The sequence below is a fragment of the Notamacropus eugenii genome, chromosome 6 (genome assembly GCF_028372415.1).
Source record: "Notamacropus eugenii isolate mMacEug1 chromosome 6, mMacEug1.pri_v2, whole genome shotgun sequence".
Classification (NCBI taxonomy): Eukaryota; Metazoa; Chordata; class Mammalia; order Diprotodontia; family Macropodidae; genus Notamacropus; species Notamacropus eugenii.
The window spans coordinates 365,418,195-365,445,709 of NC_092877.1; the positions used below are offsets into that span (position 1 = coordinate 365,418,195).

Sequence of the window (27,515 nt, forward strand, 5' to 3'; positions counted from 1 at the left end):
GGAGCAATGGTAGTCTGGTGCCACCTATTGCTGACATCTGTGATTAATGAAAGTTTGCAGTGCTTTCTACTTTATAACACATCTGGGCTCCCTTGAGCACACAGTGCTCTCCTCTGCCCTTGGACAGAGGCTAGTGCTAAGGAGTAATGGTTGGCCATTGATCAACCAGCAGGCATTCAGTGCTTACTACATTCCAGGCACTGTCAAAAGGATGACTTCTAGGAGGGGGAAAGCTTGCCTGGCATCTTTCAGAACACTGGTCTGCACATGCCATGTCTTCTGCTGGGGACATACTTCCCTTGTAGGAGACAAGCTTATGTTTTGATACATTTGTCAGTCTGTCTATCGTCTGTCTATCTGTGTGTGTGTGTGTGTGTGTGTGTGTGTGTATGTAGAGAGAGAAAGATGGAGAGACAGAGATAAACAGAGAGACAAGACACAGACAAAGAAAGGAAGAAGTTAGACAGAGAGACAGAAGGAGAAAGGAGAGAGACAAAGGAGAGACAGAAATACACACAGAGAATGAGCACATAGAGGACTGTTCCATACATAATAGAAATAAGATCTAGAAGAGACTTCAAAGACAATTTAATTCAACTCTCTTTCATTTGCAAAATGAGGAAACAGGATGGAGGAAGGTTAAGGGTCCAGTCTGAGGTTACAAGGGCAGTACATGGCAGAGGGATGATTTGAACTCTGGTGCTTTGACGCTAGACATAGTGCTATCTTTTCACTTTACGACAGCTAAACTTATTTAATGCCTGTAGGTTTTCATCTTGAACCACTGTTAAGTCTGATAATAAGTTCTATAATCTTGTCCCAAGAGATTCATCCCAGGGGATGATGACTTCACGTTTAAGACCAAAGCAGGAGCGTTTATCCAATCTAACGCTTCGAAGGGAGGAAAGATTCCAAAGGGAAGTGGGCAGGATTTAGCAGTTAGAAAGAGTGAAATAAGAACACCCCGTAGGGTAAAAATACAGAAAATCGCCTTAAAGCAGCTTTATCACCATGGGAAGCCAGACAGACTTGTTTATAGGATGAGCTCACAATTCCTTACAGAACTAATCACCAAGAATGTGACTCTCTGGAAAAGGAAATTATGTGACATGACAGCGAATGGTTCTGAAGGGATTGTAGTAAAAATCCCTTACAACGGGCTCAGGTTTCAAGAAGGATTCGTTTGCTTTTTGCCGAGCTCTGAGCAGGATTAAGGCCAAGGAGCCAGTCCAAGCAGCTACTGAGGTCTGTGGACAGCTCCGTCCTCTTGCCAGTTCCGGGGGCAGGGTGATGGACAGACAAGCTAACTCCTAGGGATCCTTTCCTCACCGAGGAAGGGTGCTGACCCAGAATGCTTTCTGAGAGGCGGGGGGCTACGGCAGAGGGATTCTGTCTACTCTTCTGGATGCTTTGGGGTTCAGTTTTGTTCAAGTGTTTTTCTTTGTTATATGGAAGGATTTGAAGGCAGAGATCTGGAAGTGATTGGTTAAAATACCTCAAAAGCAAAAATAAAACATTAAAATAATGAATGTAGTAATACGTCCAAGTTGTTTGGACCTGAAAGTTGTTCTAGGCAAAATAGATAATAACTTCAGTCTCATTTATTCAATAAGGATTTGTTGAAAGCCTACTATGTGCCAAGAGTCAGTGCTACTTGCTGCCATCAATTCAAAGACAAAAACTAGACTTTAGATCTCAAAGAACTTACATTTTACTGAGGAGGGGAAATGGCATACACATAGGAAAGAAAATACAAATACCTTTGGAAAATAAACAAAATAATCTGGTGGGAGGAAAGCAGTAACTACTGGGGAAAGCTGGTGCTTTGAGAATTTAGGCTCTGGGTGTGGGCACAGAGACCCTCTGCTCTGCAGACCCCACCTGCTCTAGACTTTTGCAGATGGTTTCATGAGCTGCTACAGTTGAAAAAAAATGTCTCTTTTGGGGTGATGAATCTCTCAGAAGTTCCCTACGCTGGTCCTCAGGTGATGGGCACCTAGCCCTTTGCCAGGTTCACTTTCAGAGCCTTTCCATCTTGGTAGGACCTGTCAGGGCTTATGTTCCACTGACAGAGCCTTCAAGAGTCCAAGGTCACCTCACTGTGACAATGAGGCATCAGATACAGTCTTTAAATAGAGGATCCACTTAATCAAGGGGAGAGGTCCAAGGAATCTAAATCAGTAGTGGATATTTAACAACCAGTTCTCCAAAGGAACAATACCCTTTTCAGTTTAATTTGCATTATTAACATTTTTGTCCATCATTTTATCAAGTCTAGACAAACAACACAATAATAAATCAAGCCCTGATTTGTAGCATTTGCCAGTTTTCAAGTTATAAATGCTCACACTGATGATTTAACAACCAGCTCCAGCTCTGACACTCTTGAATATATAACTTAGGTTACTCAACTACTGTTTGCTCTATGAAGCATCTAAATGTGGTGTGTTCTATGTTTCAAGCAGGACTTGCTGGCTGGATACCATTCTCATAAGTTGACTTTCTGGTTACCTGAGAAACCAGTTGTCAACTATGCACCATCCAGCAATCAACAAGAAAAAGATGTCACTGCCAGTGAAGTCCAGGGATCTGAAAACAGAAGATATTCTCCATGGAGAAGGCTCAGTAAGCATAAAATGAGAAATGATCATTGTGCCTTTTGGAGAATTCCAAGGATCTAGAAATAGCTTTCTGGATTCTAATGAGAGAGTCCTAGTCATCAAAAGGGGTGAAAGAAGAGAGGAGGACAACGAGGTAAAGAAAGGGAGAGAAGAGGGGTTGGGAGAGGGCAGGGAAAGAGAAAGAAGGTGGTGGAGGGGAGAGGGAGACAGAGACAGACCAGAGACAGAGACAGAAAGAACATGAGAGATACAGAGAGAGAGACAAGGATAGAGACAAGAAAGAGAGAGAGAGAGAGAGAGACAGAGAGACAGAATAGATTTCTTAGTTAATCTTCACTGCTGATAGATTTTCAATCCAGTACTTGGCTCAGGGTGCTCAGTCAGTTTCCAGCCCTCTGTTCTCCCTCCACAGGGGCCATCATTCCCAGGGATGTCATGAGTAAGTTTCAGGGACTGGGGGGATGGCTAAAGTTTAAAAAAGGAAGGGTGTTCTAATATACCAAGAAAATAATAATGGGATAAATTGAAGAATGGTAAATTTCCTTTCATGCATCTCCCTTAGCCTGCTTCCCCCATCCTCTAAGAAACGTAAATAAAAATTTAGAGGAAGAGCTGGAAAAGTTTTTAGGGGTCATTTTGTTTAACCCCCTCATTTAAAAGATGAGGAATCTGAGGCCTTCATAGATTTAGAGTTGGAAAGGACCTTAGGGTTCATCTAGTCCAACCTTCTCATTTTACATATGAGGAAACTGAGATTGAAAGAAGCTAGTGGAAGCTATGGGTTAACTGTGAGTGAAGATTTGAACCCAGGTACTCTGATTTCAAATGCGGTATTTTTTCCAGGAAATATTATCTTATGTTTTCTTAGTAGAGACAGCCTTGGAACAAATTTCTAGCTAACCATGAGCAAGTACAACCCGGGCACCTACATATGGTGACTCTCTCTAAGGACATCTCTGAAGATCAGGGCCTTCATCAAATTGCCGTCTGCCGGCATGGACATTTGGAAGAGAGATCAATGTCGAGAAAATAAATATGGCACCTCTTGGTATTTACTTTTCTTTCTTAGTGGGAGTAGAATGGATTAGTGGATTGGAGTCAATGCCTTGGAGTCAGGAAGACCTGAGTTCAAATCCAGCTTTGGACACTTACTATTACTGGGCAAGTCCTTTAGCTCCTTTTAACCTTAGTTTTGTCCTGTGAAAAGTGGCAGTAATAATGGCACCTACATGACAGTGTTGATGGGAGGACCAAATGAGATAATATGGGGTGTCCCAAAAGTCTTAGTGCAGTTTTTAAGCTTTGATAGCACCCTGTATATGTAAAATACTCTGCAAATTTTAAAGCTATATGTAATATATATACATACACACACATATGTATACCAGCTATCATCATCATCATGGTGCCTGACCATGAGCAACCTCTCTGAACATCAAGCAATGAACTCCCTAGTGGTTGGTTTGAGTTCTTGGAATGACTTCTAGCTTAGAGTGCCCCAGTTTGGATTTGTAAGACACAGTGAGCCTCATATACTTTTTCATTTTGAGCAAAGCTGGAAGGGACCATTAAGAAGACCGTGGTGCTGTAGACAGAATGTAGGAGAGGGCTCCAATCTTGGTTCTGTTTCTTACTTGTATGACCTCAGGCAGTCATTTCATCTCTCAGTTTTCTTATTGCAAAATGAGGAGGTGAACGAGACGGCCTACTCCTCACTTTAATTACTCTTACTCAGTGGCTTCATTTTACAGAAAAGTAAAAGAAAGTCTAAGAGTCAAGTGACTTCCCCAAGGTCACATAGGTAGTAGTATATCCAGAATTCAGATCTTGACCCTCTCTGACTTGGTATCCATTGTCTTTCTACTCTTTGGTTTACTAGTATGGATACTCCTCCCTTGGGCCCGGATCAGAAGCCTGACACTACCTTAGGAGATTGTTTCACGAATCACAGTGGCCAAAACAGAATTCGCCCACCAACAGCTAGCCTTCTAAGGATGAGGCTTGCTTGCTTTGGCTAGCCTGGTGGCCACACAGCAGGTATAAATACAGTACCTGACTGGCCTTCCTGTACTAAAAGCCTTCCCAGTTTGGTAAGACCTTGGGTCCTGCTGTCATAGTTTTTGAGAATCCAGGCTCATCTGTATGCCAAAAAGAGGCATCAGAATCATACTTTGCATGGAGGCTCAAGAATAACAAATCATTGGAAAGGCAGATTGCAACGATTGGCTTCTCCTTGAAAGGTAGTTGAGCAGCGTTCATTGTAAAATGACTGCAGGTGGAAGTTTCTGTGTGTTTGGCTCTCGTAAGTGCATTTTGCATTTTCTGCTTGTGAGACCCTGACTCCAAAGCCACATGCCCAACTGTGTTATTCTTGACTCAATATTCCCAACTCTTTCCAGGACAGGCCATTCAAATACATTATTTTCCATTTATTTGAATGGATCTTTGATGCATTATTCATAAGCAGTATATATAATGAATAATCACCCATATTTTTATGCCATATCTTTTTTCCTATTTCATGAGAATTTCAGAAGGGATGGAGCATAAAATAGGAATTACCACTATCCAAGGGCAGCTGTAAACACACAAAATTTTTTCTTAAAACTTGTTGGTTAGAGAGAATATGGGAAATAATCAGGTTTGTGCAAGATGGGCTGGTCATTATGTCTATCCTAAAGTACCTGCATCTGAATTACATACACATACAAGCTGATCCATATGCTTGGAGAGAGAAAGGCAGCTTTGGATTTGCAAATGAGACACAGTCGGTAAAATGAATTTAAGAAAAAAAAGATACAATAAAATGTGATGGAAGATTAATAACAGACTGGATTATTCTATGTGTATATGTACTAGGTGGAAGGGAATAAGCATTTATTAAATGCCTACCATAACAGAAGAGAAAAAAGCCTTTATTAAGTGCCTACTATGTGCCAGGTACATATACAAACATTGTCTCATTTGATCCTCACAACCCTGGGAGGTAGGCGCTGTTATTATCCCCATTTTACAGATGGAGAAACTGAGGCAGGCACTGGTTAAGTAACCTACTCAGGGTCATACAACTAGTGTCTGAAGGCAGGTCTTCCTGACTCCAGGCCTGATTCTAGCCCCTATGTCACTTAGCTGCCTCTAACCCCACTGGGTACCAGACACTGTGATAATGCTTTACAAATATGATCTCATTTGATTGGATAAAATTCAGAGGTTCCCAAACTTATATGACCTACTAACCCTTTTCCAAAAAAAAAAAAAAAGAAAGAAAGAAATTACTCAGGGCCCTCCTGGAAATCTACTTTCTTTAACCCGTTAATGTTTTTTTTTTTTGAAATTTGTGTCACTCAAGAGTACTCTTATCCCCCCCCCCCCCCCCGAATCATTCCAGAGCCCCCAGGTTTGCCCTGTTTGGTAACCTATGATGGATTTTAGGATAGGTTAGGATAGAGAGATTTAGATGTGTGGGATAGATAATTGATTGATAATGGAATCTTCCAAATAAGGAAACTCCCTCTAGCAATGCAGATCAGCACTTTCTCCACAACTCATGGTCTTAAGGTAACAGAGCGTCAAGTGAAGAAAATGACTTGCCCAAGGTCACACATTGAGATTGTGGTAAAGATTCTGAATTGGGAAGCTAGCTCTCTACAGCACCACAACAGTCTCTCTAGCAGACCTCAAATATCCTGAAACAAGAGAGGCCTGAGGCCAGAATCTTGATGCTGACTTGCATTGCTGGATGGTTATTATGTGAATTTGCTGGCTCTGTGCTTACAGATCCTGGCTCTGGTGAGTCTGTCCAGACTGGATGACCCATAGTATTCCTCCTCAGAAGCCCCATCTGCTGGCCTACTGGAGATTCCTTGTGTAAGATATTCCATTTCAGGGTCTTTGCACAGGTTTCTCTCCCTCTCCTGTGCCTGGAATGCTCTCCCTCTTTGGTGCCACCTCTTAGAAGCAACTACCTCCTTTGAGGCTCAGCTCCAGTGTCTCCTCCTCTCATAAACCTTCCTTCCCCACCCCCACCCCATTTGCTAGTACTCTGCTATCCCCTTCAAATTACTTTGTATTTACTGAGCATCTATTTTCTATTTATTTATCTGTGTCCATGGTATTTTTCCCTGGGGAACAGAAGCCCTGTGAGAGTGAGCAGTGTTGAAATTCTGGTCTGCACATCCCCAGCGTCTTACCCACTGTTCAACACAAAGCAGGAGATTCTGAACATGTTTGCTGCATTGAAATGTGCTTTTCCATTTATGACTGGGGCTGAATTAGTGGATGCGTTGTTTAGGTGAATCCAACAGCTCGGATCACTGGGGTTGGGAGGAAGTCGGAAGTGGAGGAGGGGGGCCTGAACAATACCCCAGTCTCTCCTCCAACCTCTCTCCTTGAATCTCTTGCCTCGTTTCACCATTTGCCAGTCTCTGTTGGCTCCAGCTCTAGGCAACTCCTGTCTGCTAGTTTGTTGTTCAGTTGTGTTTCAGTTGTCTGACTCTCCATGACCCCATTTGGGGTTTTCTGGGCAAAGATAGTGGAATGGTTTGCCATTTCTTTCTCCAGCTCATTTGACAGATGAAGAAAATGAGGGTGAAGTGACTTGCCCAGAGTCACACAACTAATAAGTGCCTGAGACCAGATTTGAATGTAGGAAGAGGAATTTTCCTGACTTCAGGCCCAGTGCTCTATCCACTAGCTGCCCTGTCTATTAGCTCCTCTGTTTAATTTCACATTGTGCCCACCCCCTTTAGAATATAAGCTCCTTGAGGGTAGGGGCTGTTTTTTGTCTGGCAGATAGTAGGTCCCCAGTGCCTGGCACATAGTAGATGCTCATAGATGGATTCAGTGATGGAACAATCCTGGAGAAAATCATGAAGACAGTGCTAAATTTGCGACCACCACCCATGATCCAAGCCCAACGGTGTCCTAATAGCAGCATGCCAATCCTTTTTACGTTTCTCATTCTGCACTTTGTGAGTGGAACATTTACTGCACATAAATGGTAACCTATCTGCAGAAGGTAGAGGGCCTACAAGATGAGAATGATCCATACACAATATGTGAAGGAAATGTTTATGTTTCCTTGTTCCTTTAGGAAGTTCCTCCAGTATGCGAGGAGGGGGTTGCAGCTCATCAAGGGCTCTGGGAAAAATCAGTCACTTCCCTGGTAACCTCTGAAAAGCAAATCATGCTTTATGATGCCCGTCAAGATAGGTGCTAGAAGAGTGACAAAGAGGGGAGGGAGAAGTGACTTCTTCCTTATGTCAGCATCCAAAGGATCTGAGACCTTTGTGGAGTGAGTCATGAGGGGCTGAGGCGGCTATGACAGTCCAGAGTTGAGCTGCAAAGGGAATAGGTATGGGGAGCCCAGCAAACTAGCTCTTCAGTCCCAGGTGAGGGTGCGTGAGGGGGAGCAAGGACACCATGAGAAGACAAAAACAATGGGGCCCTGCCTCATTGGATATATGCTTCCTTGGCTGTGGGCATTTTCTAAGTGGGCCTCTCTCTACTAGCGTCCAAGTGGGCCTGTTCTGTCTTGGGTCCCTTTTTCTTCTCTGGCTTTTCTCCTTTAGGGATTTCATGAATATACTCCCAACTCATTTTTCTACAGAAGACTACCATGTCTCTGTCTCCTCCCTGGATCATTAGTTTCTTATTTTCAGTTGCCTTGCAGGTATCTGTGGCTGGGTAGCCCATCAGCACCTCCAGCGCAACCCTTGCAAAGCTTCATTCATCATATGCTCCCACAGGCCTATTCTCCTGACTTCTGTTGAGGGAGTTACCATTTTCTCAGTCAACTGGGCTTGAAATGTCTTTGGCTTTCCCTTTCTCTCGCCCCCACATCCAATTCAATCCCATTCCAAGTGCTGTAGATTGAATTTCTAATTCTCTTTACATCCACCTTCTCCTTCCCATTCTCACAGTGCCTGGCACACAGCAGTCACTTAATGAATGCATGCTGATTAACTGTTTGGGCATTTACCATATTCTACAGGGACCATCAGGATAGTTTTTTCTTAAATTGGGCTTTTCCACCCTAGGTGCTTTTTCCTCCCTCCATCCCTCAAAGGATGAAGAATGTTCTTGTTTCTCACTCCCCTCTCTCCTTCCTCTTCTCCCTGATGACACATCTCCTTTCCTTCACAGTCCAGTCCTCCAGGAAGTATTCCCAGGTAGCGTGGCGTGACAGTGGATAGAGCTCTGAACCTGGAGTCAGGAAATTCTGAGTTCAACCATTTACTAGCTGAGTGACCCTTGGCAAATCACTTGGCCTCTGTCTGCCTCAGTTTCCTCATCTGTAAAATGGGGGAAATGCTACCACTTCCTCCCAAGGTTACTGTGCAGATGAAAGAAGGCAATGTTTGTAAAGTGCTTTGCCAACCTTAATGTGCTACAAAAAGGAGTCACTTTTATCATTGCGTTAACCATCATTCCAGCGTTCAAACAAACTGCCTTCCTGTTGTTCCTTAGACTCTGTATTTCATCCTGCATCTATGTGTCATTGCATGAACTGGCCTTCACTTCAAACAAGTAACATCTGGACTCTCCATCCACTTTTCTTCCCACCATACCATTCAGAGGCAGACTTTAAGTCCTGATCATGGGAAGGATACTTTGGGACCTGGAGAGAGGAGATGATGTCCCTCCCCAACCCTCTGTACTGTGGTTCAAACTTGAAAACTGACCCCCTCCTTCACCTCCTTAAAATGCCCAGAAGCAAAGAAATGAAGGTCACGGAGGCAGTAGAATGAAACTTTCCTTTTTCTCTAGAGGGTTCTTAGGAGACAGAGGTCCAGTAGAGGGGGCACTGGTTCTAGAATCAGAAGCCTTGGGTTCAAATCCTGCTTCTGATGCCTCCTCACTGTGTGACCTTGGGGAAGTCACTTAATCTCCCTGGGCCCCTGTTTCCTCAAATGTAAAATGAAGGGATTGCCAAGTTGAGGTTCCTTTGAGGTCTCTTCCAGCCCCAGATATTGACCCCTATGATGCCCCATACCCTCTTCTCCTCTTGTTCCTTTTCGGAGTAAGGACAAAAGCCCAGATTCTGGACACAGGCACAAGCTAGCCCTGTTAAGTGGCCATAAAATCCTCTCGTCACTCGAAAAACAAGCTGGCTGCGGTTTTCGGCGCTTGCCAGCTTTGGCTCTAACATCACCACAGAAGCCACTTTTTAGGATAATTATGAAAGTTTGGAAAGGACAAAGCTTTTCATCTATGGGGCCTCAGCCTGCATGCCTTCCCTATGGTTCTCTGGAGGGCCATGACTGCTCTGCTGTTTTATGCCTGGGTCCATTTCCATCACTAACAAGCACTCACACATGATTATGCTTGGAACCACAGGATGCTAATGTAGGAAGGGGGGAGGGTTAGAGAGCATGCTGGGTAATTCTCTGCCTTGAATGATGCTTCTTTTCTGGTACTAGGGATGAAGCATCAGTCTCTTTTGTATCTGGGCTCCTTTTAATACAATTTCTGTTTCTTTTAACTTAGGAGAAGAAAAAAGTAAGAACTGAAGTGGCATACATTTTTGCAAAACTGTGAGGATGTCATTAGAAGTTAAAAAAAGGGAGGGAGGAAGCAGAAAGAGAATAAGGAGGGGAGAAGGGAAAAGAGAAGCGGTTGTATGAGGTCGTGTGGTTTATACAGTTTATACGTCTATGCAGACTGCTTCTGATCCTCTCCATGGGGTAGAGGGGAAGTCATGGGTCCTCTCCGGACCTCATTTCTCTTCTTTGTAACAGGAAGGGGTTGGACTTGGCCTCTAAGGTTGCTTCTAGTTCTACCTCTCAATGCAATTATCTCAAGTCAAAGCCTTAATGACCAGAGTAGGAGACCTCCTGACTGAAATTATTCGACATCATTTCTATCATGTGCCTAACTCTGCAAAGTTCCCAATGATCTTTCATTGGACAGAGCTAATTAATTGTCTTTTCTTGATCCTTGTATTTCTTGACTTCCACAGCATGAGACACTTCTGACCTTCATATTATCTGGGATTCTCTCTCCTCGCTGAGTTTTCCTGACACTGCTCTCCTAGCTGTCTGATCTACCTCAGTCTCCTCTGTACATTCATCATCCATGTCACATTCCATATCTGTGGATGGACCAAGGGTCTGTCTTGGTTCCTCTTTCTTCTTTCTACACCTTCTCACTTGGTGATTCCATTGGTTCCCATGGATTTAAGGCTCATTTCTATGCAGATGATCCCCAAATTTATATACCCTATTCTTTCTCCTTAGCATCGCATCACAAAGTGCCTACTGGACATCTCACACTGGATTTCTCTAAGACATCTCAAATTCCAACATACCCAGAATGGAACTCATTATCATCGCTCCTCTAAATGGTGGAAAGCACCACTATCTTTTTAGTCCTCTAGGAGCCTAATCTTCAAGTCAGTCCACATATCCCATCAGTTGCCAAATTATGCTGTCCCCTCTGTTGCAACATCTCTTGTGTACCTCCCCTTCTGTCCACTTGTGCAGCCACAACCCTTCTCCCCAGTTTCATCCCCTCTCCCCACACTTATTCCAATAGCTTCTCAATTGGTTTCTGTGCCTCAAGTCATTCCCTACTCCAATCCATCCTTCACACAGCTGCTGCCAAAGGACAAGGATAATCTCTGCTCAATGAACTCCAGTGGTTCCCCACTTCCTCAAAGATCACAAATAAACTCCGGTGGGTGGGGTATTTCAAGCCTTTCTCAGACTGGCCCCAACCTGATACACAGTCGTTTCCAGCTAGACTGCCCTTCCTAGCAAACCTCTTTCCCAGAATTCTATCTATTATCTCCATGTCTTTGTAGTGGCCATCGCCCATGGTGGGACACTCTCCCTCCTCGCCTTTTGTAATCACTGGTTTCTTTCATGAATCAGATCAAATGCCACCTTTGCCCCCCAGTTGCTCGACCCCTCATTCCCTACCATGTTATCTTGGTTTGTCTTGTGTTTCTTCTAACTATATATGTGCATGTTGTTTCTCCATTCAGACTATAAGCTTCTTTCCTTGTATTCCCAGTGACCAGGACAGTGCTAAAGGAGTGTCCTTTGCTTGGTTTTGTTAATCCAGGGGACATCCATTTAGAGATGTCCACCCTCCCCTCCCCTCACCACCCAAAGTACATTTTTATATCATTAAACCAACTTGTGAACATTTGTCCTTTTGGGGCTCTGTGGGCTTTGTTTGATTGGATTGCTTAATGAGGCAATCTAGGTGGATTCCTTCCTTCATCTGACTATATCCTGGAATTTTTAATGTTTGTGGAGTTGCCTGCATTTCAACTAAACAGAAAAGTGAAACTGGGATACTAGATCACCTTTTGTTTAGAACTGGGGCTATTAACCTGAGGACCATGACATTAAGGATTTTTTTTTAATATTGCGGTAACTGAATTTTAATGTAATTGGTTTCCTTTGTAATATGATGTATTTGATTTAAAAACATTCTTCTGAGAGGGGGTCCATAAGCTTTGCCAGATTGACAAAGGGGTCCAGGACATAAAAAAAGGGTAAGAACTCCTGAGTTTTAGAGGAAGTTTAGTGCAATGGTGAGAGTCTTTGATCTGGATCATGCCTTTCATATTTACAAGCTCTGGGTCTCTCTTGTCCCAGTGTAAAATGGAGATGGTCAAATCCCCTACATTACAGGGGTGATGTGAGGATCAAAGGATAATCCTCAGGTTCAGAGCTGGAAAAGACCTTCGAGGTCACCAGATCCAACTCCGAGGCATGCGTCCCCTTCCCCTTTTCAGTTCCAGTCAAATGAGATCAAGTGTGTAAATATTCGAATCTTGTGACAAGACATTTTTCATTTTCTGACTCAGGCCTATAGAGTGTTCCCAGTGGGGAAACTCCCTCCACCAATGCTGACTGGTGACTGCTCAGCAATTTATAGTTTTAGAGAGGTGCCCAGGGCACTGAGAAATTGGCAGTTAGTTATATGGCAGCGATGGGAATTCAATCATGGCTGGATCCAACCCTATCTTGGCTGTCTTCAATTCCCAGCTAAAATTCCACTTTCTACAAGAAATCTTTCCTGATCCCCTTAATTCTAGGGCCTTCCTTCTGTGACTGCTCCCAATTTATCTTGTCTTTATTTTGTTAGCATGTTGCCTCTATCACACTGGGAGCTCCCTAAGGGCAGGGACCATCTTTCACTTTTGCATTCTCAGCTCTTAACCCGGTGCTGGGCACATGGTAAGTACTTAATAAGTGATTTCTAACTTGACTGGCTCTCTTCCATTACCTCTACTTTCCCTCTCTTTTGCAAACATTAAAGGCTAAATAAATGTTGGCTACCATTGTTGATTTTCCCCCAATACTGACGGATGGATGGAACGGCAAATGTGAAAGATGCTGGTTTTCTTTCCATCGCTGGGTACACACCTAACCTTATAAGCAACTAGCTCACAGTGAGGATTAGGGCCTTGGTAAGAAAATCCCCAGGGCTACCCACAAAAGATGCATCTTCATCTTTAAAGATGAATACTTCTTAGAAGATACTTTAATTAACATTCTCCTGTCCGGTGTAGCCATTAAAAAATATAAAAAGCAGCCCTTTGCCCCTTTCCTCTCCACTTCCCACTCCCTTATAATAAATGCCAGCAATTTAGTCCTCATGGGTGACCAAAAAGAAAAAAATCACAAGTGAGGGTCCAGCTGGTGATGCTGCTAACTGCACGTCAAAATGAGCTCGCACAAAATTAATTGTACGTAATTAAACCGGGGCCTGTGACACTGCTTTAAAGGTAGCTATTTATTAGATAAAGGAATGCTCCCTAATAGAAATGTGCTTCTCTTTCAGTTCTGGAAAAGGAATAAAATTACTTTTCATAATTCAATTGGTTTTGATCAGATTTAATATGTTATATCTTCTCCCCCCACCCCAAAAGTTATCCTTCAAAAGGGCAATATTCGAGAACATCAGGGGGTATGCCTTGGACATCTGGGCATGAAACAGCTTAATAACCATTCTGAATTTTCCAGTAGAGTCAGTCATTCAGCTCTCACTAATTTGGAACTTGTGATCATTTGGATATGACTCAAGTTTACACCTTCATCTAGGAAACTAATTGTATAAATAAAGCAATGATAAGCACCTAAAGATTTTTCGCAGGGTTCCTACAGATGGGTTTGTTCTAAGAGCATTCTTTTCTTTCCATGGTCTGCCAGACTAAGGTATACTACGGCTTTGAAACAAAGCTTATTTTTCCACGGTCCACTTGGAGTTGATTAAAAACATTCTGGCTCCTTTCTTTATAGGAGAGCACATATACCTTACTGCTGATGACAAAAAGCAAATAATTTTCTTTCTCCAAAATCACTTTGGTCTGATTTGCCATGTAAACCACAGTCAGATAAACACAGCCATGAGGTCTGAGTTTGTTTTTATCTCTATACCACACCGACAGACACTCACTCATCCATGAACTTGTTGTTAATGATACTGTATCCAAAGGTTCTGAAAGAACTTTGAAGGAAAATTATTTTTTTTTCATTTGAAATAGAGTATTCTGTTTGTATACAGTAGCTCTGGAAAAGGACAAGAAAGATACAGAAGTCTGTATTTGAGGGATGTTAGAATCGTGGTGACATGTAAGCTGTGATCCCCACCAAAGCAGCTGCTAACACACCCCAGACCCCTGGGGAAATCTCTGTTCCTGACAATCTCCCCCAGTGCCTGGAGAATTGCAACATTTCCTCTTCTCAGAGCACAACTCCATTAATTACATTTCTGCTTTATGAGAAAGGATGCCCAAGACACACAAGTGAACAAGAGGGGTGGGGTGAGATATGAGAAGACAGGAGAGAGTCTTACTCATTAAAGTGGTTTCTCGACAATATTAATTTCCTCTCAAATGTCACAGACCCAGAATATAAAGTAAAACTTCCATGTTTATGTTATAAAGGCTTATCCTGTCCTGTGTTATTTTAGTACTGAAGGAAAATTTCTATCCCTTAGATTAAGAAAAGGATAAACAGAGGTATAAAAAGTCATGCTAAATTATCTAGAAACAAAATTTTTAAAAGAAAATATAACTAAATATAATAATTCTTTTTTTGGACTAGATTGTGATTTCTTCAGCATGTAAGGCTCCCAGGAAAGAAACTCCCCTATCAATGCTCGTAAGTATATCCTCTATTACTTACAGTCCTTCAATGAACACACTAAGTTGAGGGGCTTGATGAGGGAGGGAGGGTCACACAGTATGTGTCAGGGCAGGAGTTGACCTTCCAGGTGGTGCCCACCTCTGCAATCATCATGCCTGCCTTCCTGATCTGGAGAGACTTCCTCACTTAGAGGGATTTTCCTTTGCTGATTTTTGGCCCCTCCACCCCCTTGAAAATTCTGTGGTTGATTTTTTTTGCTGGTGAAAGCATGACAAAGGTCAGAGTAATATTTTTAAGGCTTTAAGGCTTGCCTGAGAACATTCATTGAACAGCTTTTAGAATTTTAAAAAGCATTGCCTGTATTTTCTCCCTTTCAGGCTGAGCCTCAGGGAGCAGTCAGAAGGATAAGCAAGGAAGGTTTAGAGTCAAAGGATGTAGAAAGTCTCCATCCTTCAAGAGCGGTTGGCCGTTCATGGTCCTTCTGAAGGTTACTCTAAGTTTCACTTCCACTTACATTATGCAACGTGTTAGACTTGATAGAAAGACAACTTCCTAAGCCGGCAACATCCGAAGAGCTTAGTGATCAGGGCAACCAACTGAGGTGGCATCACCAACCAGGCGAGGAGGGAAGCAACAGAAAATAGCCACTCTCTAAGCCCCTGATTCTGTCTGAATGGGATTCTTATAGAGTAGACGCAAATTTAATGACAACAGGTAATGTAATTTATAGAAATACGAAAATGAAGTCATCAAAATGGGAAAATATACAGCAGGATGCCAACAAGAGAAATGGAAAGAAGAACTACAGAAATCGAAATGGAATATTGTCTAATTATAATGATCAAGTATGGATTACAAAAGAGATAAAGGAATGGGTGCCCCTTCTTTTTGTAGAGATGGGAGGCCATGGAGGTGGAGTACTACATATCTGGCTGTACTGGATTTCTGGATTATCATTTTTGCTGAGATGCTTTTTGTATGCTTTGTTATAAGATCAGGCTCTCTGGCTGGGGAAGAGGAATATGTTGGGAAATGAAGGTGTCATCAAAAGAAATGCCATCAATAATAATTTTTTTAGAAAAAGTTAAAAGCTTGTATGACAGACCATGGAAAGAAAAGAATGCTGTTATAACAAACACATCTTCTACAGGAACCCTATATATTCCTGTATTTTATTTTAACTCTGATGTCAGCCATCTTGCTCAAGCTATGATCCAGGAGACCATGCCGACTCTTGATTTTTACTTGGACATATTTCTTCAGAAGAATGACCAAATCTTGCCCATAGAAGGGACCCCTGAGATTCCTTTAATCCAGTGCTTCTCAAAGTATGGTCTGGGGACTCCTGTGGGTCCCCCAGACTCTTTCAGGGACCCACTAGGACAAAATGATTTTCATAATAATAGTAAAACATTTTAATTTTTAACATATAACCCACATAAGCAAAAGTTCTTTTGGGGGGTGGGGCTCAATAATTTTTAAGAGACTAAAAGTGTCCTTGGGCTAAAAAGCTAATCCAACCCACTCATTCTGCAGAAGAAGAAAGGCTGTCCCAGGGAGGCCCAAGTAAGTCATCAGTTTATTGACTATTAATTTCTCTGCCTTGTTATTATAAAGTGCGAACTATTGCCTTCAATATAGTTGGTTCTCTCTCTCTCTCTCTCTCTCTCTCTCTCTTTCTGTCTCTGTCTCTCTGTCTCTCTCTCTCTCTCCCCCCTCCCTCTTTCTCTTTCTGTCTCTCTCCCTCTCCCCCTTTCTCTCCACACCTCTCTCTCTGTCTCTCTCCCTCTCTGTCTCTCACTCTCTTTGTTTCTTTCTCATATAAAGTTTCACATTTCCACTGGGCTCTTTCAGGCCTCCCAGGAGAGATTCGGTCATATATGACTATGTATTTCCCAGGTTTTGCTTGAAAATGAACTAAAACTGTTAATACACTTTAAAATACTCAACTCACACCCATAAGGTAGAAGAATTATCCATAAGTATGTAATAGAAACCCAGGGATTATCATTGGGAGTTATTAACCATCACTTCTATTCTTTGCATGTAATTCTGCCTAATTCCTAATGGCCCTGGAGTACAAGAGCCTCTTAAATTCTTTACAGATGTCTCATACCTTCAACACAAAGAATCAATTCTGTGCTAATGATACATAGCCTTAAAAGTTGTTGGATTATCTAAGAGGGCCATAAAATGGTCTATGACATGTTTGGTTGGTGCATGGTGGGAGGGTAACTAAACTCTGCTTCTAGAGTAGAAATAATTTGAAGGGAGATAAAAAACACAGAATGTGGGACATTTTATCCAGAATGAGACCTGGAGAGGCTGATTTCTTCTTAAAACCTGTCACGAGAGTGGGTGTGATGGAAAGAACACTGGGTTTGGAGTCAGAAGACCTGAGTTCAAGGCTCACACTATCAATGTGTGGCTTTGGGCAAGTTACTTGCCTTTATTAGCTCCCAACTGCAAAATGAAGGGTTTGGATTAAATGACCCTGAAGGTTTCCCTCAGTTCGAAATTTATGACTATATGAGGAAAGATTCCAAAACAAAACTAATTTGTCAGAATGCTTATAATGATCTAGTGTCATCATCCATAATGGTCATAAAGCAACTAAATTTGAACTGTAACACTTGTGCTATCAGTATGGTACATGGAGACAACATCTAGAAGAGCAGCTGGATTGACTGAATACGCACAGAAGGAATTGTTTTAGAGGCGACCATTTTTAAGGCCATCAGGGATTACTTTTTAATATATTTCAGAGAGGTAAAGATTCCAAAAGAATGGAACAGATCATGAATGGTACTATTAGAAAAAAAGACAAACTAGAAGACATCAGCAGCTTCTAGTCCATATTACTATTTTCTTATCCCCATAAAATCTTTACAAGAATGGTCTATGGAGGATATGAGAAGACAGGGAGAAGAAGGAGAGGGTGAGGTGAGATCCACTCTGGTGGAAGGAATGCCCATACCGATCAGTGTTCTATCATGGTTGTCACAGAGCTGTGCAATTAAAGAATTGGAAAGACCAATCTCCTCATTTTACAAATGAGAAAATTGAGGTCCAGAAAGATGAAGAGATACAGCCTAAGGTTACAATAGTTATAAGAGGATGATCCAAGTCTTTGGACTCTAGAGATTTTTTCCATTATGGTATCTTGCTACAATCTGCCCCTCAAATGACAGGATGAGCTCCTAATGGTTTTTGCTCATGAAGAACGTTATTTGTCTTTTTGAGGACCTTGGAGGAAAAAGGAAACGTTTCTAAGTTGAAGAGGGATCTAGAAACTCAAGGTGAGAGCAGCATCTCGTTACTATGGCTACCACCTGAAAGCACTGGAACAGGTGTCAGAGGACTCAGGTTCGTATCTCACCTCTGATCCTTCCTATTTGTATGTCCTTGGCAGTCGTACATTCCCTAGGCCTCGCCTTCCTTGCTTATAAAAGGAGGAGATTGGACCAGTCCACCTTGGAGTTCCCTTCCAGCTCTGGATTTGTGGTCCTAGGATCTTCGTTTAAAATAAGGATCATCATTTGGAAGAAACACCACCCATCAGAGCATATTTAAAGAGTTGTCCTAGAGTAATGGTCTTTTAAAAACAATCCTAAATGGAAGAACAAAAGATTGGGCAGCCTTGCAAATCATGGATAGCCACAGCTGTAATGGGGATGTGGATGCCATGGGCAAGCTTCACAAAAAAGTAGTAATAACAGAAATAACTAGCATTTATAGAGTCCTTTATATATGTTATATCAATCCTTATCTCACCCCTGGGGGGGGGGGGCTACTATTACTCCTATTTTACAGTCAAAGAAACTGAGTCTAAGAGAGGTTAATTGACTTGCCTAGAGTCACACAGTAAGTATCTGAAGCAGGATTTGAACTCAGGTCTCCCTGACTCCAAGTCTAGTGCTCTATCCCCTGTGCCATCTATCTGCTTCAAGAGGCATGTGGAGGTGAAGAAAAGAAAAGAAAAAGACAGGGCATCTAGGGTCCTGGAGTCAGAAGGACCTGAGTTCAAATTTGACCTTTAGACACTTAGTTGTGTGATCCTGAGCAAGTCACTTAATCCTGATTTCCATTAAAAAAAAAGGTATTGGAGGGGGCACTTATTCAATCAATACTTGAACCACAGTGTGACTCAATTCTACTCTGACAAATACAGACTCCTAACTGAAATGGATTTACACATTCAGCTGGAGAGTGAGACCATAAGGCACAGGGACCCCAGGGATAGCAGGAGGCAGCTGGAAATGGGGGTGGGGAGGCACCCCATAGGGTAGCAGCTAGCACACTTGCATTATTGACTCTTGTGAATTAGCTGCTGAACTCATTTGTTTCCACTTTGCTGAAGGAGTACAGGTGATGCCAGTGCCCACATTCCAGCTGCTTCTGCCCTCTTTGCATTCCCTGCTCCCCCAGGGCCTCAGAACCTAAAATAAATCCAAATGATCCTTCACGAAAATGAGCCTGGGGACAAATGAGAAGACGAATCCCAGAGTGTGGACCCTGCAGTTCTAAGAATCACCCCCATTCCCTGCCATCCACAGCATGGCACGGATGCTGCTGGCAGCTTCGGGAAGGCTTAATGGAAATGTTGGTGGGCTGCCACCTTGCTTTGGCTGCCTCATGGTGGCTCAATTCCACCCTGGCAAATACTAAGTCTAAACTGAAATGGGTCTAGAAAAGTGAAAGATAGAAAACTGACCTTAGACAACTTGGTCACTGGAAAATAAAAATTAAAAAAAAAAAAAACAACCTTAAAACTCAATCCAACAACAAAATTTAGAATTTAGAAGGCCACTTTAAGGATGCCATTCTCCAAAGCTTTGTCAAGGTCATCTTTCATTTAAGATGCATTCTGTCCAACTTTAGGCAGATGTAAAAAATGATTAGGCAGGTGTACACGTGCAAGTCGACGTATCAGAGACAGTGATTCCAAGGAACAGTTAACTCACCGGGAAGAAAGGCTTGGTTTCCCACTTTTGCTGCAGCTGGTATAAATTCCTGGGCCATCATCAAAGAAACTGCCAAGCGCCAACTTCTGCCTGATGGATTCTCTCTCATTTTTCTGTGCCTAAAATTTGGGAAACAAAACCAAATACCGATAAGTGCACTGGGCCTGACTTCACGGCTAAGTTTCTTAGATCTGTAACACTAGAAAGGAATTATGCTCACGTGGCTGACTCAACAAAAAGTAGCAGAAATGCTTGTGGGAGGCTCTGGCTCCGTGCCCTGGACTGACCCCTCTCTGCAATCAGTTTTAATTTTTCATTTCATTTCGTCATTTCTCTGGAATCAGGGTCATTATTTTGATGCAGTCTTTGGCAAGAGGGGACAAGGTGATTCTTCAGAAGGCCTTTCCCATTCCATCAATGTGCTAGCACCTTCCCAGCTCGGACTACATTCTGTCTACACCATACAAATCTTGTATGTACCTGGCAACTTACAATGTGTCCCCATTGGAACACAAACTCCTTGAATTCAGGGACTACTTTTCTTGCCTTTCTTTGTATCACCAGCATTTACAACAGTACCTAGCATGTAGTAGGGCTTGATAAATGCTTGTTGATTGATTAATGAGACTATGAAGATTTCTCTCTACCTGTCAACTGGTCTAAACAAAGTTAAATGAGGAAATGATTCCTTTCAAACTAAGAGATCTTTGTGTCAATAGCATGGAAATATAGATTTAGATCAGAAAGGGACCTCAGTCATCATGCCCTCATTTTACAGAGGAGGGAACTGAGACTTGGAATAGTGAAGGTCACATAGACACAAAAGGTAAAGCCAGAATTTAACCAGGTGTTCCAACTCCAAATCCAGTTCCATTTCCATGCCACCATTTTTATTGCATATACATGTCAACCCCTTTTCCCTGCCCCAACATTCTTTCCTCTAGTTGATCATTGAACATGCATTCCAGTGCCCAGAGCATGCTAGGCACTCCTGCCACCCTACTGAAAATTCAACATCTCTCCTACCCTGCCTTCAGGACCCATCCTGATTTTACAAGGTTTTGAATGTAGGAAAAAATTAATAATTAGCATTTTTATGGCACTTTATGTAACACAATTGATTTACAATTTGAAGTAGCTAGGTAGCAGAGTGAGTAAAACTGAGCCAGGAGTCATGAAGACCTGACTCCAAATCCTGACTCAGACACTTACTATCTCGGTGACCCTGGGCAAATCACCTATCCTTGCTCCACCCCAGTTTCTCCATCTACAAAATGGGAATGATAATAATAATAACACCTACCTCCCAGGGTTTTGGTCAGGCTCACATTAGGTAATGTATATAAAGTGCTTTATACATCTTAATTGGCCTAAAATGGCCAGGGTCTCACCTTGCATCCTGGGCCACTTCCAGTCGTCCTGATGGCTCTGGAGGAGAAAGTGAGGCTGGTGACCTTGCACAGCCCTCCCTCAGTCAAATAAACTGAAGTGCAAGTCATGTCATCATCTTGATGTCATGGGCCACACAATTTGTTGTACTTCTTTGTTACAAGGGAGAGTTCCTTACAAAAGCAAAGTCACTGGAACTCTCTCTCTCTCTCTCTCTCTCTCTCTGTTTAAAAAGGCATCGGTTTATTCTTTTTAATCAACCACAAAGTATCAGTCCAACATGTTTTTCACTACCCTATGCTACACAGTGTAAAAGTCCAAATAAGTATTTGTTAAATATTGTTAGATATTTGTTAAATACTTGTTAAATACTAAATATTTGTCAAAGAAAAAATAATTGCAATGCATAACAACATATTTGGCCCTGATGGTGTGACTACGGTCAATATCCTCATTGAAAAAGTTGGCTGAAATTCTCTAGAAGCTAAAGCACCAAGAAATAAAAAGATGCAGGAATATACTCTTGATTTCATGCTTTGGAAGATTTAGTCTGAAAGTGGGAATGAAGGGAGGCAGATTTCTATATTTTATTCTATGTTCTATATAGAATAGATTTCTATATTTAAATAATTCTATATTTTAATTTACCTGAACACAAACTGATCCCTCAAAGCAAACACTTGGTTTTATTCTCTATCTTCACCTACTGAGAGGCAAAGCTGCAGAGCCGGAAAGCTTATCAGTCTTGAAGTTAGGAGGACCTGGGTTTAAATTGCCCCTTTGGAACTTAGCTGCATGGCATGGCGTGTGGCGTGTGGCGGATCTCTTTCCTTTTAGGAGCTTCTCTTTCTGCCTCTAGAGAAGGGGTATAATAATTGCACCCACCTCACTGGCTCGTCAGGAGCAGTGAGGGGAATGTATGGAAAGAGTTTGGCCAAGTATTGTATAAAATGCTAAAATGCCATGCCAGTGGTAGCTGTTTATTATTATTTTTTGTGGTTGTCTTTACCACTACTACTCATTTTCTGAGTATAGCAGGATGCTCATCACTAAAAACATTGCTGCACATCAAAGATCTGTGGCTTTGCGGAGATGGAACTCTCTTGACGGGCACATTTTGTAACCCTTTAATTAACAGAGAGCTTAGAAATGAGGAAAGCTTTAAAAAACAAGACCCAAATCCCAAATCTACCCCAATACCTATGCCTCAAGGCCAGACAATATTCATTCATTTTCACAGCATCCGCATCGTCTGTTGCCACCAAGCTCAGTGCCTCCAGCCTTCGAGACCCCATCTTTGGATGCTCGTGTGCTCCAATTCTTTTTTGGGTGCTTTTGTCTATGGAAAACATTAGCCAGCGTTCTCAATAAGGATGTTGACCTCATCTAGAAGACCAATGCCAAATATATCATTATACATTATATTTTCTTTCTTTTTTTTTCTTAGACAATTCCATTGGGGGGCAAATACAATTCCAAGCATTTCAAATCATAGGCTAGTGTCAAACTCAGCATCACTTATTCTGCATTCAATCAATGTGCTGCAGTCGAGGGCAGATGATTTTATTTTTTTTTCCTGAGTGAGCCCATGGGCATCTATATGCATTTGTAAGTTTCAAAGCCCTATTGTTTTCCCAGGAATAATGTCCTCTGGGTTCTCCCCTCCTCTGACCCTGTGAGCCCAGATCAATGAGGCAGGGAGAGGAACAGCTGCACATCGCCTGTGTATCTCCCCAGCACATGGGGAGGTTTGGCAAATCTATCTCTTTTGGCTGTGGCTGGAAGAAGCTATGCCCACTACAACTCTGAAAAATCAGCTTTTGGAAATACTCAAAAGACACATGGCAGCATCTTCAGGCTGGTTGTGATTATGAAAAGCAAAGAATCATTGATTCCCAGGTTGAGAGCTGGAGGGAGCCTCAGAGACCAGCTAATTCAACCCCTTCATTTAGAGCTCCGCAAACTGAGGCCAGGAGAGGCTAATAAGTCCCTTGTCCAAAGTCAGGCAGGGAGTAAACATCAGAGGTGGAATGGATTCTTTGCCCTCTGGTTCCAAATCCCTTCTTTCCATCGGAATTGAGGCACACAGTCTCATCTTTTTGAAGTAGGAAAATAGTTCAGAGCCCAAGAAAACTAAAATGATCTTTGGATTCAGCTGTATTTAGCCCTGGGCTATCACTGCCCATATCCTCTTGCTGAATTCCCCTGTGCCATCTTCTGTAGCAAGACTGCCAAGGCTCACAAAGACTCTAACAAGAGCAAAACTGGAACTTGCCCCAGGCTAACAGGGCTTTGCCACAGGGCACCAACAAGGGGCAGGGTAGGGAATGGGGGGAGGGGAGGGAATGTTTTCTTCTAGCTATCTCTATCCCCACACCTGACACGCTTCACAGTCCTGTGGAGTCATAGGGCACGATAGCCCCTCATCCCTACCGGGGCTGAAGAGTTTGCAAATGCAATTGGTCAGCTGGAGGTCTGCCCAATATAGTGCTTAGTGGTGGGGTTGTAGGAGTCCAAGAACCTTTCAGAAACAACCCAATTTCCCCTTTGTCACTGCCTTTCCCCACCAATGTTTGTGTTTATAGTCAGCTAGGTAGGGCAGTGGATAGCACACAGGACTTGGGTCAGGTAGACTGGAGTTCAAATTCTGCTTCAGACACTAGGTGTGTGGCCCTAGGAGAGTCCCTTTGCTTTTCCCAGTCTGTCTTCTCAACTGTAAAGTAGGGATGATAATGATAACATTCATTTCACAGGGTTGTTATTAGGATCAAATCAGATAACATGTGTATAGTGCTTGGCAGATCTTTAAAGTGCCACGCGATATGAATGCTAGCTATCACCACCACCATCGTCATCGTCATCGTCATCATCATCACCATCATGATGATCATGAGAGGACTCGTACTAGTCAACGCTCAAAGTAAATAATTACAAAAAATGATATTTGGTAAAAGAGAAATAAAGACAAAACTGTTTTGGGACCATCAGCTGGAAAGAACCTCAGAGGGATCCAACCCAACCATCTTGTTTTCTAGATGAGGAAGCTGAGATCCATGTATTTTATGTGTATACACACACACACATATATGTGTGTATATATATATATATTTATATACACATGCACATGTGTGTATGTATAGATACAGCCACAAAGTCACATAGCTAGTAAGCATCAGAGGTGGCATTTGGACCCAGGCTTTGATTCCAGAGGCAGAGCTCATTCTACATGCTACTCTCCAATTTTATATGAAGAAAAAGTGATCCATTAATGTTAGATGACTGGCCAAAAGTCACATAGGTAGTCAGTGGCAAGAGTGGAGTCTGAACCCAGGTCTGTGGACTCTGACTCAATGGTATTTCCACTGTGTCAATCCAAGTAAACAGGGACACAGACGGCTCCCACCTCCCAATGGCTGATTCCCCTTTCCAATTTGTCCAATTGACCAAGAAGCTTTCATTTGAATGGGGGAGAAAAGAGGGAGGCATTAAAAAGCACCTACTATGTGTCAGGCACCATGCTAAGAGCTTTGCAAGGACACATGTAAGTCTACACAAAATAAATAGAAAGAGACTCACTAGGAATAAACAGAGTCATTTTGCGGGGGCATGGGGGGATCAGCAGTTGGAGAAGATCAGGACAGATTTCTTTATTTTTGGCTTCTCAGCTCAAATCCTAGTTCTTCAAACTAACCCCATCCCACCTTAGAAATCCAACGTTTTCTCCCTTTGTGAAGTCCACGAGGGCTTTCCTGACCCAATCAGAGAAGTGTCTAGGTCCCTTGGGCATAAGCCCCACTTACTTTTGCTTCTGTATCTTGGCCCACATATGGGGCCAGGAGGGACCTCATAGGACATCTAATCCAACACTCTTACTGTCTAGATGAGGAAACTCCATCCTAGAATGTGGAAGGAAGCAGGAATAAGTGATTATGAGAGCCATAGCTGAGGTGGGTCAGCTGGGTCTTTGTCCCAGAGTGTCAAAATTCAAAGGGTGGCTTACTCCTGAGCAGGTAGAAAAACAACTGAACCCAGCACTAGTTAGCAAGCATAATTAGTTAAATTAGGAAGCTACCAGATGGTGCCCTTCCTCCCCACAGTGACTAATTCAAGCCAGGTGAGCTCTCCCATCTCTACTTGGCCCCTGTACGGCTCATTCCCCAGCAATGGCCTCTGGATACCCCTGTGCATCTCAAGGATCATTCCAAGATCCAAGGTTTCTTTCCCTCACTCCCAGCTGAATCCATCTTACAAAATTCCTTTGAGAGCATCTTCCATGCTGCTTTGGTCTAGGCTCAGAATTGCTATTCAGGGGTCTAATATTATTCTTTTCCCCTACAAATTTCTTGATACAAATGTATGGTTTAAATAGCTATAATACATGGACACATATACATATACACATATGCACACACACATTTCTTGATACTAATGTAAAGATTAAATAGCTGTATGTGAATTAGTATGCTACATACATATACATGTATCTACACACACACACACACACACACATACACACACCTTCCATCTGAATTGACTAAGAATTAACTTCATGTGGCACATTCCCAAAAGGCCCCAGAATGAGGCTAATTTCGTTTGTAAGTTGTTTGTGTTTTTCCCAGGTTTTGCCATATGGTCTGTTTTGAAGCAATTAGCATGAGCCCCTGGCCTCCATGGGATCTCCAGCCTCGTGATTTCTGGCATCCTCACCCTGGGCAGAAGCTGCAGGGAATCAGGCTGAGAATCTGGAGCCCTGATGCGTAATGCTATTTTCTCTAATAAAAGAAGCTGTCTCTTGCTCCCTTCCCCACCCATGCACAGGTTACTCCATAGAAATATAGCAAATATAGCTACAACTCTATAATAGCAGAGTGAAGTCACAGGTTACCCATCTGAAAAACCATTTGGAATCATGGGGAAAATGTCACCAAGCCATTTATACCCTTAGACCAAGCAACCCCACACTACTGGGCCCATCCCTGAGAAGGGTGGTAACAGAATGGAAGTTCCCCTATGGAGCTGCATATTCACAGCAGTTCTCCTTGTGGTAGCACAACTTTATAAACAAAGTGGGTGCCTGTCATCTAGAGAATGGCAGGACAAAGAATGTTATATGAATGCACAAAGATGGCGCATGATTGGGCTGTAAGAAAGGGAAAATGTGAGGGGCCTGAGTCCCATCTCCTGCCTCTGCCATGCGACTTTGGGCAGCTTCTCTATTTGCCTCATCTGTAAGATTGGAGGTGGGGTGGGGGAGGCCCCTTCAGAATTTAATGTACCACCAAACTATGAAGTTTCTACTTTTTCTTTTCTGTCAATCATTAAACACATGTCCAATCTCTAATATTTATGGTTCTTTCTGGTCTTTGAATTATAAGCCCTCATACTAGACACTTATGAATGGGGAAGATGGGAAGACCTCTTGCAGAAAGTGGGAGCTGAGGTGAGTCTTGAACCAGGGGAAACCAGGAGGAAGAGGTGAGGAGGGAGGGCATTTGAGGCATGGGGACAGCCAGGGCAAAAGTGTGTTTGGGAGATGGAGTGTCATTTGTACTTGGATCTTGGATCATGGAGGGGAACAAGGTATCTAACAGGAACCTGTAATCCAAGAACAGTCTTCCTGAAAGATTCATGATTACAACTTCCTTGGTTCAATATACAAATGCAATCCTTTGGAATGGGACTGTTTAAGGGGAGAAGGGAGCTCAGGACTCAGTTCAACTTCTTTATTTTACAGAGAGGAAACTGAAATCCAGAGAAGCTCATTCCCTTGCCCAAGGTCTCTTAGCTTGTTAGTCCCAGAGCCAGGAGGCGAATCTGATTCCCCTAGCTCCCAGGCCAGCAGTTTTTCCAAACTACCAATGGGCCTCATATATCTCATAATGGCTAGGGAGCCGGAAGTCTCCTGTGACAACTCACAGAAGACCTACAGTCACAGGAGGGATGAGACATTTCAAAAGCTGAGAAACCTGAAGAGCCCAAGAGAGAATATTCAAGTGCCCAGTGGCACCCTGTTCCTTTTTAGTTGTGAGTTTTCCAGAGTGCTGGCATGTTCTAGGCCCGGCAGAGGAATGGGGACCTTTGACTCCAGCCCAGATGATTCTTAATAAGCATAAGGGTGAGAATTGTGTCTTTTATTACTCATTTTTAAATATGAATATCTTTTCATGAGGTAGACATTGCCAAGTGAGGTCAGCCATGGTACTACCCTATGATGACTAGTTATAGGCTCATTTAAATAAATTATTTATTTCACCTGCACAGAACAAAAACATGTAGTAAGGAGCCACTCTCCAAGGCATTTTGATAGGCAATGGGGATACAAAGCTAAAATATGGCACCCTCCCTAATACTGAGGTACTTCCACACTATAAAGGAGTAGATGACCTGTATGAGAATGAACAAAAAAGGGGGAGGGTTTGCAAAGGAGAGAGGAA

At 42.6% G+C, this 27,515-nt stretch overlaps 1 protein-coding gene across 8 annotated transcripts in view; it reads right to left on the reverse strand.

Annotated features, from left to right (window-relative positions):
• The window catches only part of SCHIP1 (schwannomin interacting protein 1), a 200,360-nt gene that overhangs the window by 20,924 nt on the left and 151,921 nt on the right, over positions 1-27,515 (reverse strand). For 7 of the 8 annotated variants that reach the window (XM_072618613.1, XM_072618614.1, XM_072618615.1 and 4 more), the window contains one exon: positions 19,693-19,811. In XM_072618613.1, coding sequence (XP_072474714.1) covers positions 19,693-19,811 — 119 coding nt within the window. Of the gene's footprint in view, positions 1-19,692; positions 19,812-21,083; positions 21,121-22,281; positions 22,480-27,515 lie in introns of those variants that run through there. The other variant, XM_072618619.1, reaches the window with a different exon arrangement.